This window comes from Zerene cesonia, chromosome 28, assembly GCF_012273895.1.
Source record: "Zerene cesonia ecotype Mississippi chromosome 28, Zerene_cesonia_1.1, whole genome shotgun sequence".
Classification (NCBI taxonomy): Eukaryota; Metazoa; Arthropoda; class Insecta; order Lepidoptera; family Pieridae; genus Zerene; species Zerene cesonia.
In genome coordinates, this window is record NC_052129.1 from 2287334 (window position 1) to 2306754 (window position 19421).

A 19421-nucleotide genomic window follows, 5' to 3' on the forward strand; every position below is an offset into this window, starting at 1 on the left:
CAATAGATAATAGACCATAAACGATTCGAAACCTCTACACACGTCATTGGGTAACATTAAATCATCATTATAATTATATATATTTTGATAGATCCAGCGTATTTATTAGGTCATTATGATAAGTCACGTCAGTAACCTTGAAGACTACGCGTCAAATCAGCATTGTTTTAAAGCGTTCGTTTCGAAACGTTTGTTTATTTGTTCTAGATATATCTGGAATAGATTTGCATCATTTCCTGTATTGACAGTGATTTACAATGCGTTGCCTCCCTATAGTATAAAGGATAAGGAAAGGATTATCAACGGAGCTAAAGAAATGGCCTGGGAAGGTCATTTAAATTTTCTACAATTGTCGATACTACATGTATTGAGATGATTGTTATGCAGATATTGTTTGCTTGGCGCCTGTCTGTGTGTCTATATATAGCTTAGTGTAAACAATTTTATTGCTACAGCCTTTAACAAGATCACATAGATTACTAGATTATTGACACTATGGAAATGATAATTCTCCCGATTTCACACTTGTTTGGTTATCTCTTACGATATGAATTGTTTTCGTTATTCTAGGATCTATTAACTAATGCCCAAGTTGCAAATAAACACTGTATAGATAGATACTTTTACCAGATAACTTCTAAGGTCAGAATATATCGTTTTATCTCAACTAATCGTAATTATACTCCATATATAAGTGGATTACGAGATAAAGTTTAAGGTCCCTTAATTATACACAATTATCGTATAAATATCTCGATAAAAATTCATGGTCTTAAAACTGAACATGGTCATTCACTTTTTATACAATAATCTTTATAATTATAAACGTAAAGGATTTTTTTTGAAGATGTTGTCGTTTAATATATAAAAGCCTTACACAGGATGCGCATAATGATAAACAACTACATGTTTTCACGAACCATAAAAAATTCTCTTAACTGATATAAATGTTATCATATAATATTATTTTTAGAAGAAACTTCGCAACATAGTTACAAAGGTATATATCGCGATGCGGTTAGCTATATGTTTGTTACAACCTACATTGAAACAGGTTCCTGTGTCAATAGATAACATGTGTACACGACCTTACGATTAGAATCCTAATGTGTGTACGCGAAATTGGCGTTTACGATGTATTAGTTAGATGTCAAAATAGCACGCGGCGCGTGCGCAAAACTACGCGAACATGTGTTCACTAGAGGTCAGATCGTGTCGTGAAATCACTGTTAAATGTAAAGGTCATCGGAACTTATATAATTAAAGAATGAAATCATATTTATATATATATACTTCCTATATATGTTGCGATGGTTTTAAATAGTAACAGATGTAAACAAAATACGTGAATTAAATATCCTTTTTTCTATTTTATATAGAGCCTCTTCTATTGAGATGTTTTTATTGATTTTTCTTACAGTAAAACAGAAATTTGACCAGTTATACAAATAGATATAGTGATGTACCTGTTTGTGATAGTGATATAATATGAAAAATAGAGAGACCTCTATGGTTACTAATTCCAGGCCACGTCTATTTATTACGAAAAACAAATATAATAAAAAAGTGCCTGTAGCACTTTATATACTTATGAGGTCAATAATTATAGGGGAATATATATATGAGGTCACAATTAATATAGGACCAAATAACAAAAGAACAAATACGTATACGCTTAGTTTAATTTGTATACATATATTGTAGGATAATACATATATCTTTAACTAATAAGGTTTTAGGGGCACCCTAAGATTTCCTTATAAATATTACACACACACTCTTATCTTTTCTTGTTACATATTAAGTAATATCAATAATAACTGAATATTGTACTATAATAAACATACTAGCTGCTTATCTGGGCTTCGCCCGTGGTACATACATAGCCTTTGTCAATCAGTGAAGTTGCAGCTATCTAATGGTGAAAGATTTTTTGACATTTGTCCAGTAGTTTTTGTGTGAAAACATTACAAACATACAAAAATACAAATGTTTCCTCTTTATAATATGAATGTAGATAAATAAAACTATCTTTAGAAGTTAGATAGCATATATGGCATTCGCTTCCCTGTTACCTAACGGACTATTTCGATAAAAACGATCCTCCTGAATAAGGAAGGTACTTGTTTTTGAACATAGCAAACCGATGAATCAAAGTTGATGTCATTTGAAATAATAGCGCTTACATACGCCACAGTTTAACAATCACTTACATATAGACTCGATTGGCAAGCGTGCACGTTTCTTTAAATACGAAAGACTAGCCGCTAGCCCCGTCGTTGCCTGGGTTGACTCAGGTTTTTGAAATCGACCGGTTAGCTTTTAAGATATTCAGAAAGAATTATATATTTTTTTTTCACTTTAGGATTATAGATTAAGATAATAGACCAACTTTCTTTTATCCGGGCTCAAATCTTTCGCGACTGTTGCGGACCAAAACACCGTTATGTGAACATTATTTAAAATGCGTCATTTGCGTGGTACCGGGATAAAAAGTAGGTTATGTAATCCTGCCTATAATCTTTCTCTGTACCAAGTTCCATACACCTACGATAAACTCTTTTCACGTTAAAGTGTAAGAAACAGCCATACATCTATCCATACTTAACTTTCACGATAATGAAAACAAAAAATCCGACTGCCAACTCTTTAGCTTCATTGTTATCAAAATCCCTACAGCATTTTGGACGGTACGGGGTGCCAAAAAAATGGACTTATATACAACCAAAAAAGTTGCCCCTTCTGTCACAGTCGGGAAAAAACATCGTAATATAAGTGCCCAATACCGGTCACACTATATGAACAATATTATTTACTTATATGATTTTAATATCTACAGCTGTATTGTTGGATGACAGTGTAATTTTGTATACAATTATGAATAAATTATCGTTTCGAGGACACTGCTATACGGTGGTGACAAAAAACATGGCTTCCAATTGTCTGTATCGTTATTACAAGTATGTATCCCAAGCAAATACAATCTGTATGCATGCATTTTCATAAATTTTTCATAAACTTATTAACAAGACGAAGCCTATTCGCTCATTTAAAGATTTATCCTTAATCTAAATGAAAAGGTAAAAAATTGGTTAAGTGCGAGTCGGACAAAGAGCAACTGCAAAAAAATTGTCACCCATCCATTTTATGCCCGTGCCAAATGCTGCTAAACGTCGATCTTATGTTCTTTGTTATTACGCGATGGGATAACAGAAATACATCATCTCTGAAATTTTCAACTCTTATGGTTCATGAGATTCAGCCTAGTGATGGAGGGACAGACAGACATAACAACAGACGGACAAACAGACAGAGTTCATCCCGGGTTTACTGAAACTGTGCCTTGTATAGTACCGTAACACGTATCATCGATAAAACATTCCCTTTTAGGATGCTGCCCCGAGAGCTATTTTCACAGGTGTCGACCTCGCGAATCAATTACTTTTAAGGTCAATTATTAACAGAGTTTCTCGATAATTTGCCGTCTATCAACAACCTTGCAACCGATTGTCCGGGGTTCGATTTAAGGCCACAAATTCTTATATTGCATTAATAATGCAATAAAAAAAAATACATTTCTTGGTCAGTTGTTAGAAATGACTTTAATTATTTCGATGTAATTTTGCGCACAACACATTTGCTTGGTAATTTTATAAAGCATGTCTTTAATAAAGCTTAATTCATTCACTTGTATTCAAGTAAACAAACAACCAAGCTCTTCAGCTGTATTTATATACAGATATATATTATACACTTATATTATTGTATGTATAGAGAAAAGAATAAAATTGTAAACAAAATGTTGATGTCTGCCGTTAAAGAAAAATTATTCAGTACAGTCGCATAAAGTTGGACTTAGGCTCAACATTTTTTGTAGACTCAGCTATGTCATAATATAATCAAATATTAATATAAAACAAAAATATATCGTTATTATTAAATATAATCACGTGGATTTAATTTTATGACTCACACAATAACATAAGCGTGTGAGGAGTCGTAAATTTTATTAGATCTTAATAACATTTCTTATTCTGTATGTCTTTACGTCAAAACCATGAAAAATAAAATACTATACATATAATATATATAAGTACATAGCACATATTCTATTCTCATAATCGAAATTTACTTGAAACATTCTTCAACAACCTTCTATCCAGTCATTATTCCTTTCCTTTTCCCTTACCCCACAAAACCACTACCTTTGTGAATGTTCATGGGCGGTGGTGATCGCTTACCATCAGGCGAACCACCAGCTCAGTTGCCCGCTATGACAAAAAAAAAAAACATTAAATTTTCTTACGAAAATAACATTCATTAATCGTACGTGTAATATTGTATCTTGTTCGTAATAAAACTTTGGCGGTATGCCATTCCGGAGTTTTGAGAAAAAACGTAACATCTTTAACAGTATAATTCGGAATACAACCTTAATCGTATAATTTTATGGTTCAAATTTATATCAACATGACTATGAAATTTTGATAGTGACTTCAGAACAAGAACAGAAGCTACTGTAGAGTTGTCGATCATTAATGAAAATATATACGTAGTTAAAACCCGTTTTACCTAGCAAGAACAAGTTGTAAATGCCTTTGTTACCAACCACCAATAGTTGCTTGATGTCACTAACTTTTTAACTCGGCTTTAATCGACTAAATAGAGTCGTTCTATGGTGAGTAATATAAAATAACTAATAGACGAAGACTGAATATGTGACATAGCATAAGGAAGAAAGATAAAAAAAGAAAATTTCTTTCTTTCTTCTTTCTTATGATAGAACAATAATGTAGACAATGTCAAGGGCAGCATGTAGTATTCATAATAATAAACTTTATGAACAAAATCAAACAAAAACTATTGTACGTATGACGATTGTATTTTTATCAATATTATTTCCCTGTATACATAATTCGAAAACTACTCGACCGAATTCAACATTTTTTCCTATTAGAAAGCTATATCTTTATGCATACTATCTATTTCATATGACGGTTAAAACTAGACAAACCCGGGTCAAGTAGTTATTTTGAAGAATCCCTAACGAGAAATTAAACTAAAATTTAATTCAATAGTAATGACTTAGCAAGAAACCATTAGTGATAAGTGAATTAAACAAGTTAAAAGTTAAACAGTTTAAAAGATAAACGATATTTCTAAACATGGCTACTACATTCAAACAAGTGGTTGACAATCTGACATTGAAAAAATTAACCAACTTTACGTGAGAAGTATATTTACCCTAATAATGATATAACATTAGTAGGGTAAATATGAATACGAAAGTAAATATAAAGTATCTTTTGCACGTCTAAACCATTGAACCGATTCAAGTGATATTTTGTACAAATATAGTTTGGTAGCTGAGAAAGGACATATTATAAGTTTTTATTTTGGAAAAACTACGGGAAATAAAACTATGCGGATGGAACCTTGGGATTCTATCATTGTTTGATTACGCGGGTAAAGCCGCGGGCGAAAATCTATTTAACAATATAATACTTTATATATGAAGGTTAGTTCATAATTCATTCAAAAGCAAACATACAAACGGCAACATTATTAAACGAAATCAAATTCAAATACAACAAAATCACTCACGTTTTCAACCACAACAGTGAAAAGCTGATTATCCCCACAAACACAATCCACAGGTCACAGCACGTTACATCACCGTACCCCAACAGGCGACATCCAGATCAACTATTTGTATCCAATACAGACACTTAACACTTCAAATTTGATCTTCAATTATAATTTTCTTTGCAACGAATAAAGCGTCGTAATAGACGCGGTGTCGTTACGCGACTGAGTGTCTGTGTGCGGCGGTGCACGTGTGTGCGAAAACTTTTTACATAGAGTTCACAAACATATAGAATACTAACGTCGCTCGACATAATTCGAAGTTTGAACAATGGTGATTCAGAAACACATGGCCGTATTATCCCGAATGATTGGGCCAGTAACTGTTAGTTAGTGTAGTTGTATATGTTTGTATGAGGACGTTATTTCCTTAGGTTCCCTATGTAATATAAGTAAATAACACTCCAGCATAAAGTTTGTTTCGCTGATTTTCAATAAATAACATCAGTTGAAAGTCATTAATTAAACGTAGAAGACGCATACAAAATATCTGACTCAGTTATAATTAGTTGGACAGTTATTTATAAAATATATAAACAAAAAAGTACAGTTTGACCTAATAATCGAAACTTGAAAAAAAAAAAACAATGGTACCTTCCAATTTCGTACAATATTTAATTAATTTTATCTAGTTAATTAATTAGCGGATGTGAAGTATCGCTAACCCATGGATACCTTATCAAAGAGCACACAAGATTAGGATTATATTACGTGTACACTGAAAGTGAGACCGGCGACAGCGACTGCTATGTTCTGTGAAGGCTTTATACCTTTACATCTGTGCGTTTAACACACACACATAGACTTTGTATCACGGTGAACTTTTAACCGACTTCAAAAAAGGATGAGGTTCTCAATTCGATATGTATTTTTCGCGTTTGTTACCTCAGAACTTTCGATTGCGAGAACCGATTTTGATATCTGCCTTAAATTTCGTCCAGTTCTGACATTTTTTAGACGTAATAGTTATTGGTTAAAAATAATTACAACATAACTTTGGTAACATGTTATACGTGTATAAATATTGATAGATTAGTAACTAGCGATTCGAAATATTGCTTGTATGCGAGTTACTATGTAATGAACATGCAGTAAAATATAATATGAACTCATAAAACATCCTTAAGTGGTAAAATAATATATCTCTATGATTTTTAGTAATTTAAATCGTCAATTGACAGTAAATTATTGATTATACCTACTGTGTATGCGCAACGAGTTATAATTCAATGTAATGTTATGTAATTGCACTAATATTGCAAACGTGAAAGTTTATTTGTTTGGATGTTTGCCCGTCAATTACGTTGAAACTACTGAACGGATTTTGATGAAATGTGTACAGACAGGGTATGACTTGGGTTATAGGATAATTTTTATCGCGATTAAATGCTCTCTTGGGATAAAACAGTAATCTTGATGTCCTAATTCCACGCGGCCAAAGCCGCGGGCGGTAGTATATATATTGTCAACAAGTGTTTATCTGGGGAAATTAAACGCGATTAAATCTTAATATAGTCGATGAACATATTTTATAATAAAGGCCTTATTCTTGTAAGACCTGTAAATATTTCAGCGTTATAAAAATTTATGATTCTATCACAAAAAGTTTTAGTGATAAAACACTATGAATAGATTAATTTTCGTTTTTAAACTGCAATGTTACGTCGTATGACATTAGACTCTACCTCCTTCATAGCAATCGTTTCATTCGTCAGCTCTAAGCCAAAGCGAAGCGAAGCGGGAGCGATTCAAAAGTAACACTATCATCATGATCAGCCCATATACGTCCCACTGCAGGGTGACAGACCTACTATGTGGGTTCAGGTTAATATAAAGTAAATAAAAATATATGTATAACCCGCATTAACTTTTATTGAGCTCAGCTCATTATGCTAGAAATCTTCATCTCTAGCTTGTTTTTCTTCCTACGTGCTAGGTACTCGTATATAAAATATGTTTACTTTAATAGAAAGTTAGCTGTCTCACCATAAAAGACTTGTTTGTGTACATAATTACGCGATCCCCGGTTATAATGGATGTTTTAATAATTTTATAACATAAAAGTAATTAAAAACATTTGTGGTAGTTTAATCAGCATATGTAGGTTGATGTGTATGCTTGAAATAGATTCATTTTTAAATTCCTAGGATTTAAATACATAACTAATATTTACAATTTTTGTTTTAATTAAATACGCAATTAACTTGGGTTGACCATCACATATACCAGAGTGGTCTGTCCTGAATTCGCCCGTGTTATATGTATATACAGCTTATGGTACTTTGGAAACGGATTTTTTTTAAAACGATCCAGTAATCCCCGAGATTAGCGCGTTTTAAAAAACAAAAAAAGCTCTTCAGTTTTATATTATTACAAGTATAGTCAGTATACATATTTTGTTGATAAAAAACAATGTCCCTCACGATAAATAAAAGCAACTACTCTTTGCAAATGGACGATGTAAAAAATGAAATAAACGCCACTTCTATCGACGCTAACGTCTATGGTCGAGTGAAATATTTTAACAGCGAAATTACGAGTTTGGATTCGCTAAAATCGTCGATGACGTCACACTCACCTCAACCTTACCTCCCATTATTTATAAACACGCGCGAAACTATTCATGGATTGGGATATAAAATGGACGGTTATGAGAGTTCGTCTGAATTATGATCGATACCTTATTTTTGACTAAACGAAAACGAAACAGTAGAAAATCACTTTATACTATTTCTTCTATCCATACTAATTGTAGACATATGACCGTCTGTCCGTCTGCGATTTTTTACGGTTTAAGTACAGCACCGATTTAGATGAAGTTTTTAACGAAAGTAGTTGAAAATCAATGATCAAACATGGCCGCCTATGGTATTCCTTTGACTACGCAAACGAAGCCGTGTGCGGAAAGCTAGTCTATCTATTAAAACCTCTCATAAAGTACTTCTTCTGTTGATGGTAGAGTGTACTGTGTGTTATTTATTTGTAATAACAAGCTATACAAGATTACGAAATTTCTTATTTTTAACCGCCTTCAAAAATAGGAGGTGTTTCTCAATTCGACTGTTTTTTTTTTTTTTGTATTTGTTACCTCATAACTTTTTACTGGGTGGACTGGTGGTGGATTTTAATCGTTCTTTTTATATATAAAAGCTTTATCTAGGCATGTGATCCCATTTAATATTGGTCTACTTTTGACAGTTTGAAAGGGGTTTAGGTTTTTTTTGTAAATAAAAAATATTATTTAGAGCGCGTATTAAATAATGGTTAAGTACTATTAAATTGAAGATGGGCTATGATATAATTAAAAACAAATTAAAAAGTGCTTAAAACATTTAATATCACATTTAAATTAGCATTCACTACCACTAATTAGTTGTTAATTTCAAGTGTGACATGATTTGTTTTTTATGATAAGCAGTAAATACATCAAATAAGAATACATCGGTAAAATATTTATTTTGATATTTTCAAAAGCAAATTAAATCGAAACCTTTGCAGCGATTGGATTTCAATGCGGTTGAGGGTGAAATACGATTTAAGACGCTTTTATGAACTTCACCCGTATGTCTGTTTGAATATAACCGACCCTCTAAGACTCAAATTTATTTATTTCTTGATACTATATTTATTATAGGTAGGTCACCCTAAATATTATGGTAAATTCAACTAAATTTAGTGAGAACAATTCAATCTTACTTTTATAGCAATAACTAGCTGTCCGCCCCTGTCCAGCTGTCTTCGTCCGTGGAAGTGCCAACCGTGAAAGAATTTTTGGAATCGGTCAAATAGTTACCGAGATAAGCGCGTTCAAACAAACACAATTTTCAGCTTTATATATAGAAGTATGGATGAATAACCTGACTAAAATAATGTTCGACTCCAAACATAACTCGGTTACTTTGTTATATAGTCTTATGTTTCTACTCCGACTTTTAACGCGTTACCCCTGTGGATGTTATCTTCCTAGTTATAAATTGAACTAATTATTTGTCATAGAACTATACGAAATTGCAAATCGGTATTGCCCGATCTTTTAAAGCGAGATAATCGAGAGTTTATAATGTTTTTATGTTGCAAAGACCCCGGTTTTTATGTAAAAATAATTATGACACAAATTGCTACGGTTAGGCAAGAGACGCAGGTTCGAATCCTGCCACGTGATCAAATTTTTTCTATTTTTTCAAAATTTCTCATTTATAAAGCATTTCAATGCTATAAAACTAAAAATTAAATTTAATTATGACAATTTTCCTTCCTCTCGTTTTCGTTGTGCACAAAATCCTACTTAATATTATAAATGCGAAAGTTTGTAAGGACGTGTGTGCGTTTGTTGCTGTTTCACGCAAAAACTACGGAACCGATTGCAATTAAATTTGGTACGTAGACAGCTAAACAACTGGAATTACACATAGACAACATTTTATCCCGATATTCCTACGGGAAACGTACCTACGCGGGTGAAACCGCGGGGCGCAGCTAGTTAATTCTTCTTTCCTTCACACGATAACTAAAATACACAAGTAATTCTTATTGTATTGGTGATTCCAAAGTTCCCATGTATCTTAAGAGGTAGAATTGTGTACCAGATCTGGATAGTAAATCTCTAAAAGCTGTTCCTTCGTCTCTTATCTCAGTTAACCGACAGCAACACTCGAGTGTTAATTTTGTATTGGAAGGAATCGACGATCGGTTAAAAGGTAATCGTTGTAATATTGTTTGAAAACATTTCACATGGGAGGGGTTAATGTTTAACTATAACAATATAATAAATATGTAGGAATTGATATTTCCCAATTAGATTTAAATGCGGAATTACTGGTTAGATTAAAAAAAAATCACTTGTATTCACTTTTTAAATTTAATTTTATAACACTACAACCGAATTCATAATATCTTCGTTAGGTATTACTTAAATGTATTACGTGTACGGTCTTATTTATAATATGTACGATCATAAATTTTATGGGTGGTAGTGGTGGTTTTTTTTATTTGTACGGAACCCTAAGTATCGTAAGGCCATTTCGCACATGACTGATTTTTGTAACAATGAGCTACCTAGTAAGAAAAATACTTCTAAAAATTAAAAAATAAAATAATCAAAATTTCCTCTTCACGCCGCACTAATACCTAGGTCACAACGAGCCAGGTCTATGATAGTTTCCTACCATTTTAAAAGCACTTAGTATCGATCCGTCCGGGATCTATATATAGTTTATCAAACGCCGGGAAGAAGTAAGGACAGGAGGCCGGGCGTCCGAGCTAAATTAGATAATGATCGATACAACACGTAATAATGGAACTGCGAAGAGTTGTGGCGGGTGACCACACTAACTGCGTCGTACTGGAGTTTGTTCGATTGTTTGTATGAACGAGCTTTTCTCAGCTACGATTTACACATGGACATACAAATTTATATAAAAAGTTCCTGAAAAACATAAATGATATCCAACAAGGAACTGAAGGTAAAAAATGGTAAATACTGACTACCAGAAAGAAGATTCAATAGTCATGAACCGAAGTAGAAACCAAGTTTTATCAATAAAATAACATCAAATTATTTCAAAAAAAAAAAAAAAAAACACATACACTACAACCAACAACTGGTTTACACCAACAACATGAAAATTTCGCAATAAATCTTGGACCAAATGACACAAAAACAAATTAAAAAAAAACACACAAGTCCGCATAAAACCTAACTCATATACACTACCAGCGAAAGAAAAACAATAATTTAGTACTCAATTTACATGTAATGATGAGCCAATACTGAGTAGCGAAGACAATACTTGAATGAATTATGTAACGACGCATTGTGGGATGCGATTTGCCTACAATGCACAATTTGTTGCACGTTTGACGAGTTCCTTGTATGTGGGTCATTATGAACGGTTTCAGATTTAGACTTTAGCTACGTTGTCGCTTGAAATATTTGGGTTCCAATCACTGGTGAGAGATTGGGCTTTGATAACAATTGGGTCACAGACGTAGGAAGTTCTTATACGTAGTTCTAGCCTCATAAAATTCAGCCTCAATGAATTCAATTCAATCAGCATATGAATATTTTACTAAAAAAGGTGCAGCGAATTTTTTTATTTGGCAAGTCCCAAAAACTAATACAGTCACCGTCACCGAAACATGATTGCATTAAGATATAGAAGAACTTAAATATATTTTTATCATAAAAGTATTCTGTCCACTTGGGTTGCATGAAGGTATTGTAGAGTTCTACACTCCTACTAATATTATAAATGCGAAAGTTTGTAAGGATGTGTGTGTGTGTTTGTTGCTCTTTCACGCAAAAACTACTGAACCGATTGCAATGAAATTTGGTACGTATATAGCTGGACAACTGGAATAATATATAGGCAACTTTTTATCCCGATATTCCTACGGGATACGGACTTAGGCGGGTGAAACCGCGGGGCGCAGGTAGTCTAAGGCATTAGGTATTCTTTCTAGTTGGGTTGTATCAAAAGCACTTTTAAACTTTAAATTATGCATCAAACAGGAATCCCATTACTAGAAACAAAACAAAATCAATCGAAAACAGTTTCTATATTTGTTATTATGCAGTAGCCATAATCGTTTAAACTAAGCCCTCAGGATCAAAGGAAGGGCTTGTCGAATGCAATTAGTTTTATTTCATTAGAACTTGTTAAACTGTTTCTTAAATGTAAAAACCTTCACAAGTATAGGAAGGAAAATGATTCACCAAGAATAACGCAGCATGAATGAGTCATTCTGCAATTGTAAACAAGCGTCCACCGAAGATAGCAGTCCAGAAATACTGGACGCTAGACAATACAAGGTCATGTCATTTGGAAACATAATATAGAGGTTGGCTATTAAACATGAATTATTTGAATCTCAATGTAAAGTTAGAGTAAGTACAATTAAAATTTCGATTCAATAAAACGTAATACTGAAGTAAATAAAGTCGGATCCATAGAGAATAATAAAAGAGGGGTTGATTTCTATATATTATGTAGACAAGAGCATAGACTATATGCTATTCCAGACTGCAATCTTTCCCTGTGTCTAATTTCAACCAAATCACTATTCACTATTACAGGATAATAGAAATATCTAGTGTCCAGAAAATAGCATTACTTATTTAAGTAAGTTCTCATTAAATAATAAGGTCTTCCCAATAGTCTTGGCATATGGACATAAGATTTTAAAACGCTAATTATATAACACTGGCTGCGCACCGCGGTTTCACCCGCGTAAGTCCGTATCCTGTAAGAATATCGAGATTAATAGTTGCCTATATGTTATTCCAGTTGTCCAGCTGTCTACGTACCAAATTTCATTGCAATCGGTTCAGTAGTTTTTGCGTGAAAGAGCAACAAACACACACACATCCTTACAAACTTTCGCATTTATAATATTAGTAGGATAGTAGGACTAGGAAGTAGGATAGTAGGATAGGATTATATACGACGAGCGTGCGTTTAACGAGGTAACTATGACCACTTTAACTTCTTAACGAAAACAAAGAAATACTCCTTTGGACAATTTTGTCTTAAAAATGCAGAAAACCGCAATAACTATTAACTACAATTTTCCACAAATTGATTTGTTTAATCAATTATTGGACCAATATGATAAATACTGGGCTTTAGCAATGTCGTTTACAAGAGCTTATTATGAAGATTGAGCTGCGATTTTGAGCTTTACCGACGTATAAATACGGTTTAGTTTACCTCCAAATAATATGTAAATACATGACAGATTATTCGGTCTAGAGTACCAAGTTGGCGTTTATCCAGTTTTGAATTTATGCACGGTTGGCGGATACTATTAAATTTAGTTGGGCTGTATTTAGATCAAAGATATGCGCAGACGCAATAGCATAGCGTTCATTTTCACTTAAAGAAATTTGGTTTTGTATTTTTCTCACATATTGTAGAAATCTCACGCTAAGACTTTCATGATCATGAAAAAAATTACATATGTTTTACCCCTTTTTTTTTCTTTCAATATTCCTAACTACAATTTCTTTCGTCGATTGTTCCTCCGAAGAAAGAAATATCCGTACACAACATTAAAAAAAACTTATCACTCATAATTAAAGAGCAATATTTAACAATTTCTCACAAATTTTCTAATAACAATGGATAATAAAAGAACTCACCAGTATCACCCACGGCTTGGCTAAGCGTGTTCTCGGTGAGCGGTCTGAGCGCCTCCACAGCGCTGATATAACCCAAGCGATCCGCAATCGCGCACGCTGTCTGTCCGTTCTGTTGTATTGTATTAATAGTATATAATTTCAATTGGATTAAATAATAGTTTATTTGACATTTGTTAGTCCACAAACTGATTTTATTAATTATTTTGGTGACAAGAATTTCAGATACATCAGATTGTATTGATACAATTTTGATATAATGATATAATTTTATTGTTTTTTTTTTAATATTGCCTATATTAAATTAAATTCTAATTAACTTAAACTTGAAATAGCGCCAAAGCATGAATGCTATTGAACGCATTACATCTATTTTGAAACTATCTGTACTGAGGCAAAAGTTTTTCTGGTACATAAGTTACTTTCTTGCTAAGTATTATCAAAATCCGTTCGACATTTTTTCGCATGAACAGACTCACAAAATTTCGCTTTTGTTCATAATATAAGGGACATCTCACCGCAGATAGAGCGTTGGGGTCGGCGTTACTCTTCAACAGCAGTTGAATGATAAGAGTGTGGCCTTGTTGGGCCGCTTGGTGGAGCGGCGTGAATCTGGAAAACGTGTATGTATTGTAACACTATATTTTTACGCAAGTTCATAATAACGAAGGTTTTCAATTCGAGCGTCTGGTGACCCCGTGGTTATTCGCGACTGACGAAATTATTTTCGCGTTTGATACGGAATTGTTGTCATTTGCTTTCATTTATGAATCTGGAGTAGAATCTCTCAACCAGAAAGGTTGGTGACACTTTTTGTTGAAGAAAAAAATTATCTTTGACACTTTTTGACACTGGTTTTCTGATTAATTGGGATAGGGCGATTGACAGACAGAGGATACACGCTGGGTATAAAGATGAAACCGCTTTCCGAAGATGGCCGTGGTGCGCGGCGGCGTGCGGCGGCGTGTGCCCGCGCTAGTGTCTCACCCGTGCTGCGCGCGCGCAGTCACGTCCGCGCCCGCGTCCAGCAGCGCGCGCGCGGCCGCCAGGTGGCCGTGGTGCGCGGCGGCGTGCGGCGGCGTGTGCCCGCGCTAGTGTCTCACCCGTGCTGCGCGCGCGCAGTCACGTCGGCGCCCGCGTCCAGCAGCGCGCGCGCGGCCGCCAGGTGGCCGTGGTGCGCGGCGGCGTGCGGCGGCGTGTGCCCGCGCTAGTGTCTCACCCGTGCTGCGCGCGCGCAGTCACGTCCGCGCCCGCGTCCAGCAGCGCGCGCGCGGCCGCCAGGTGGCCGTGGTGCGCGGCGGCGTGCAGCGGCGTGTAGCCGTCGCGCGTGCGCGCGGCGCAGCGCCCGCCGGCCGCCAGCAGCGCGCGCAGCACGGCGCCGCGCCCCTCCGCCGCCGCCAGGTGCACCGCCGTCAGACCTGCGCGCGCGCACGAGATACAGGCAATCGGCGACAACAATGACACAAGGCGCGATTATACGCGAGCTACCCATATCGAGTTCTAGTCGCCTACCCCCCGCATAACGACACAATAATCATACAATGAACATTGGTGCATGGCGATAACAAAGAGAGACGGACGAACAAACACACTTTCGCATCTATGATACAATATTTTTATAAAGTACTAGAGCTGTTATATATACACAAAAAATAAAAGTGCACCGTTCACATAATTTATCAGTATCAAATTAAGTTAGAACTTCAATCACTGTCGCCGCTGCTCTCTTCTATGCGACGCTAGAGCACGCTAGTAAAGTTCTCGATAATATATGTATAAACTATCTTGTACAAAGGGTTAGTATCCAATAAATCTAGAAAAATCCAGAAAACCAACAAAATACAGTGTTAATTAAGCAGTGTTTGTAAAATAGTGTAGAAAAAGTTCAAATAGGGAAGAATAAATAGTTGGAAAGTAAACAATGTTTTTCTCAGATCCTTCCCAGTGTTATTCAAACTAAATATTAACATAGCTATTAAGCACTAACCGTTGCTAGCTGGAACATTAACATCAGCGCCTCTCTCGATGAGCATTTCAACGCAATCCTCGTGTCCCTCTTGAGCCGCCATGTGCAATGGTGTGAACCCAGCCTTTGACTTCACACTGGGATCCGCATCTATTTAATTGAACAATTATAGCAATTGAAGGAAACATTCATGTTAACTAGTTATATTAAAACACGGAATCTAACTTCTCACACAGTTTTTTATTGTATTTAAGACATTTATTGCTGCTAAAGAACAGTACCCGTAACAAAAATACAATCATATCTTCTAAAAAAATTTCAAACTTGTCATCCCACAGGGTTCAGTTCTTGGTCCGTTATTTCTATTAAGTCTTAAAATTAATACAAACCATGTTCAAGTAGCGCAAACGCAATATCTGGATGATTGTGTCTACACGCGATGTGAAGTGCGGAATGACCGTTCTTAGCCAGTGAATGTGGTGATGCACCTGTTTAGAAATAGCAAGTTTACTTTGTCTACTTATAAATTGGAAACCTAGCGAATATATAAATAACTATACGACTATATATAGTGATATTATTTTGCGATAATGCAGTGAAATGATTACACCAGATATAACTGAATAAGGAAAATTCACAATTTCATCAACAATGAGAAGTTTGTATGGTGAAAATATCTAATTAGTGAATTACGTTAATGCTCATTGTAGAACTAGCAAAAATTTCATATTGATTTGATTAATTTATCACTAAAACAACCTACAGTATTTACAATAGTTGTTTTTGTATCTGAAATCTTTCGGAGGTTTTTAAAAATTAAAACTACATCTACAGTCAACAACCACTTGACTAACCTTTATCCAGAAGTAACAGAGCGATGTCAGGGTGGCCATAATATGTTGCCATGTGCAAAGGTGTAATATGACTCTTTCCAGGAGCATCGGGTTGAGCTCCTCTAGCTAGCAGCAGCCTGGCAACACCCATGTCACCGTATTTAGCAGCTAGGTGTAGTGGAGTGAAGCCTTTACGCGTTTCCGCTTCTATAGGCGCGTTGTTGTCAATGAGGATTGCTGCCACTTCTTCTTTCCCTGTATTGGACGTGTTAAGAATATTATTTTCGTTAAAAAGTAGTTTGCATATTCACGTATGATGTCATTCTACCATCGTATTGTCTAATATATCGAAAACGTCACATGTCTCTGTCCTGCTGTAACTCTTTAGTTACTCCAGTCCAGCACTTTTATACAAATGTTCATGTAAATAGTAGGTTCGATGGTAGGAACATATTAAACGTAAAATTACCTATACAGATCAAATTTCGAAAAAAACACTATCAAATATTTTTCACGGAAGTGTTAGTTACATATAAATTAAATCTTCGTTTTTATTTCTGAACACACACCCGTACTATTATCGCTTCCCACTCCGTTACTTACCCTCCTTAGCAGCAATATGCAGCGGCGTGTACTTGTCCTTTGTGGTAGCAGCCACATCAGCACCATGCTGCAGCAGCAATGCAGCAATGTCCGCATGCCCGAGTCTAGCCGCTACGTGTAGTGGCGTCTGTTCTTCGCGGGCACGGGCTTCCACCTGCAGCCACATGATTTTGTTACTGATCTTACAACAAGTAATTGAACAAATTCATTCCTATAAATGAGAACATTTTATATGGTTTGTTCTTAAGAAGTAAGGTTAATTGCAGACCTTATACCTCAACAAATGGATTCTCAACTTTAAATTGGAATGGGATTAAGAAAGGATTGACGAGAGGAATAAAGTAAAGGACTGGGAAGGGTAAGGAAAAGCATATGGAGCTCCGACTCCCCCAGTCACCAAACGAAACACAGTGGCATACTACTATTTCGCGCCGATTTTCTGTGAGGGTGCGATTTTCCCGGAGTGAGCTGGCCCAAGTCGTGCTGAAGCGTGCTCGACTCCCAAATACAAAATTCTCTCACTCACTTTGGCGTTATTCCTCAGCAGCACTCGCACCAGATCGGTCTGGTGGGCTCTGGCGGCGAGATGCAGCGGCGTCTCCCCCCGGGCGGTGGCAGCGTCAGCGTCTGCGCCCGCGCCGACCAGCACCAGGGCGATGTTCATGCAGCCCATGAACGACGCCACGTGGAGCGGCGTCAGACCGGATTCTGTTGTCGCTGATTTACCTGCAATATTGATAGAGTTTGGTATTAAAGTTTTTGTGCTGACATACAAAGTTTTTTGTTGTCCTATTATTGTAAGTCTGAATATTCAGATAGAATTTATATTCTTTTTGTCTTTAGTTTGCTTCAAATTATATGAAATAAAATTATATTACTCTTTTCAAAGTCTAAGTTTCCAAAAATCTTATAAATTCATCAGTTCCAAACTGTATACATTCGTATGTTTAAAAGATTATAAGTATTGAGGTGTGTTAATGTTAAAAATGTTGAGTTGAAGAAATTCGATTGCTGAGGCGGGATCACGAGTAGCCGAGATGCTGGGCGTTGCTACGGTTTGGCAAAAAGACGCGGTTTCGAGTCCCATCTCGTGATCAAAGTTTTTCTATTCAAACATAGATTTATTTTGTACTCACTAGCACCATATTTGAGCAAGAGTTCGACAACTTTGAGCCTGTTCTTCTTGCAAGCGATGTGAAGTGGGGTGAAACCGTTGAGAGCTCGCGCGTTCGCGTCCGCATTTCTGTCCAGCAGAAGTTTTGCGACCTGAAATTACATATATGATATTTACATGATTATCATGAATACTATGTGTAAAATTAAAAAACAACTGATAAAACATTAAACTTGCGAACAATTATAGTCATTTTTTATTATAAATGGTCGCAAGTTTCATGATTTATGAGTTATTAACATTTATCATGCATTGCATTGCATTGAATCTGAATGAATCTACTTTAGAAGCAAGCTGTTTCTCCTAAATACAGGTTGCCCTGCAATCTAGCTAGGGAAACATAGGCTTGATATATGTAAACTTTTAAAATATATGTAAGACAAACCGTTTATATAAACTAAATTGTAATTGCTATAAATTGTAAATTTAAAAATGTCAAAAATGTATGTATGTATGTATGAAATAAATTGAATTGAATTGAATTGACTATAAATGTATGTTTCTTCGAATATTTTATATATTGCTTTATTAACGAGTAAAATGCAAGCAATTGTAATGGCGTTATTGAAAATAGCTTAAACACGATACTTTTTACTATAATGCATTATTGTCTCACTACAATAAAAGTGAAAATTTTCAGAATTTTGTACAACAATATATTTTTTACACTAAGTGTTCTATTGAGATAGTTTTAATCAAACCAAATCTGCAAATATCATGAAATAGCTTGCCCAAAATTGACCTTTATTGCTGTCTGACTAAACTGCTACATTAACATTAAAACAACTTTATTCAATAACAATTTTCCCTCAATGAGATTGATCATTATAACTCAAAAACTGAGCAATATGGTGTGTATTATAATTTTCCGTTTGATTTAAAATTTTCCATAAATTTTTAACATCCAGTAAAATTTATTTTTAACGCGTATTTTAGTTTTTTATTAATTACAAGCAGTTCGCCTCGTCTTCACCCGTGGTACATATATAGCTTACTAGCTGCGCCCCGCGGTTTCACCCGCGTAAGTCCGTATCCCGTAGGAATATCGGGATAAAAAATAGA

At 35.2% G+C, this 19421-nt stretch overlaps 1 protein-coding gene across 7 annotated transcripts in view; it reads right to left on the reverse strand.

The window, feature by feature from the left end:
- Nucleotides 1-19421, reverse strand: part of LOC119837550 (ankyrin-3-like) — a 129185-nt gene that overhangs the window by 43119 nt on the left and 66645 nt on the right. For all 7 annotated transcript variants that reach the window (XR_005288154.1, XR_005288155.1, XM_038363159.1 and 4 more), the window contains exons 9-17: nucleotides 18322-18451; nucleotides 17712-17911; nucleotides 17186-17339; nucleotides 16604-16837; nucleotides 16139-16237; nucleotides 15771-15899; nucleotides 15003-15201; nucleotides 14302-14395; nucleotides 13787-13895 (exon numbers count right to left, since the gene is read on the reverse strand). Coding sequence is in view for 5 of the 7 variants with exons in the window: in XM_038363159.1 (XP_038219087.1) it covers nucleotides 13787-13895; nucleotides 14302-14395; nucleotides 15003-15201; nucleotides 15771-15899; nucleotides 16139-16237; nucleotides 16604-16837; nucleotides 17186-17339; nucleotides 17712-17911; nucleotides 18322-18451 (1348 nt within the window). In the remaining 2 variants the exon portion in view is untranslated. The remainder of the gene's footprint in view (nucleotides 1-13786; nucleotides 13896-14301; nucleotides 14396-15002; nucleotides 15202-15770; nucleotides 15900-16138; nucleotides 16238-16603; nucleotides 16838-17185; nucleotides 17340-17711; nucleotides 17912-18321; nucleotides 18452-19421) is intronic.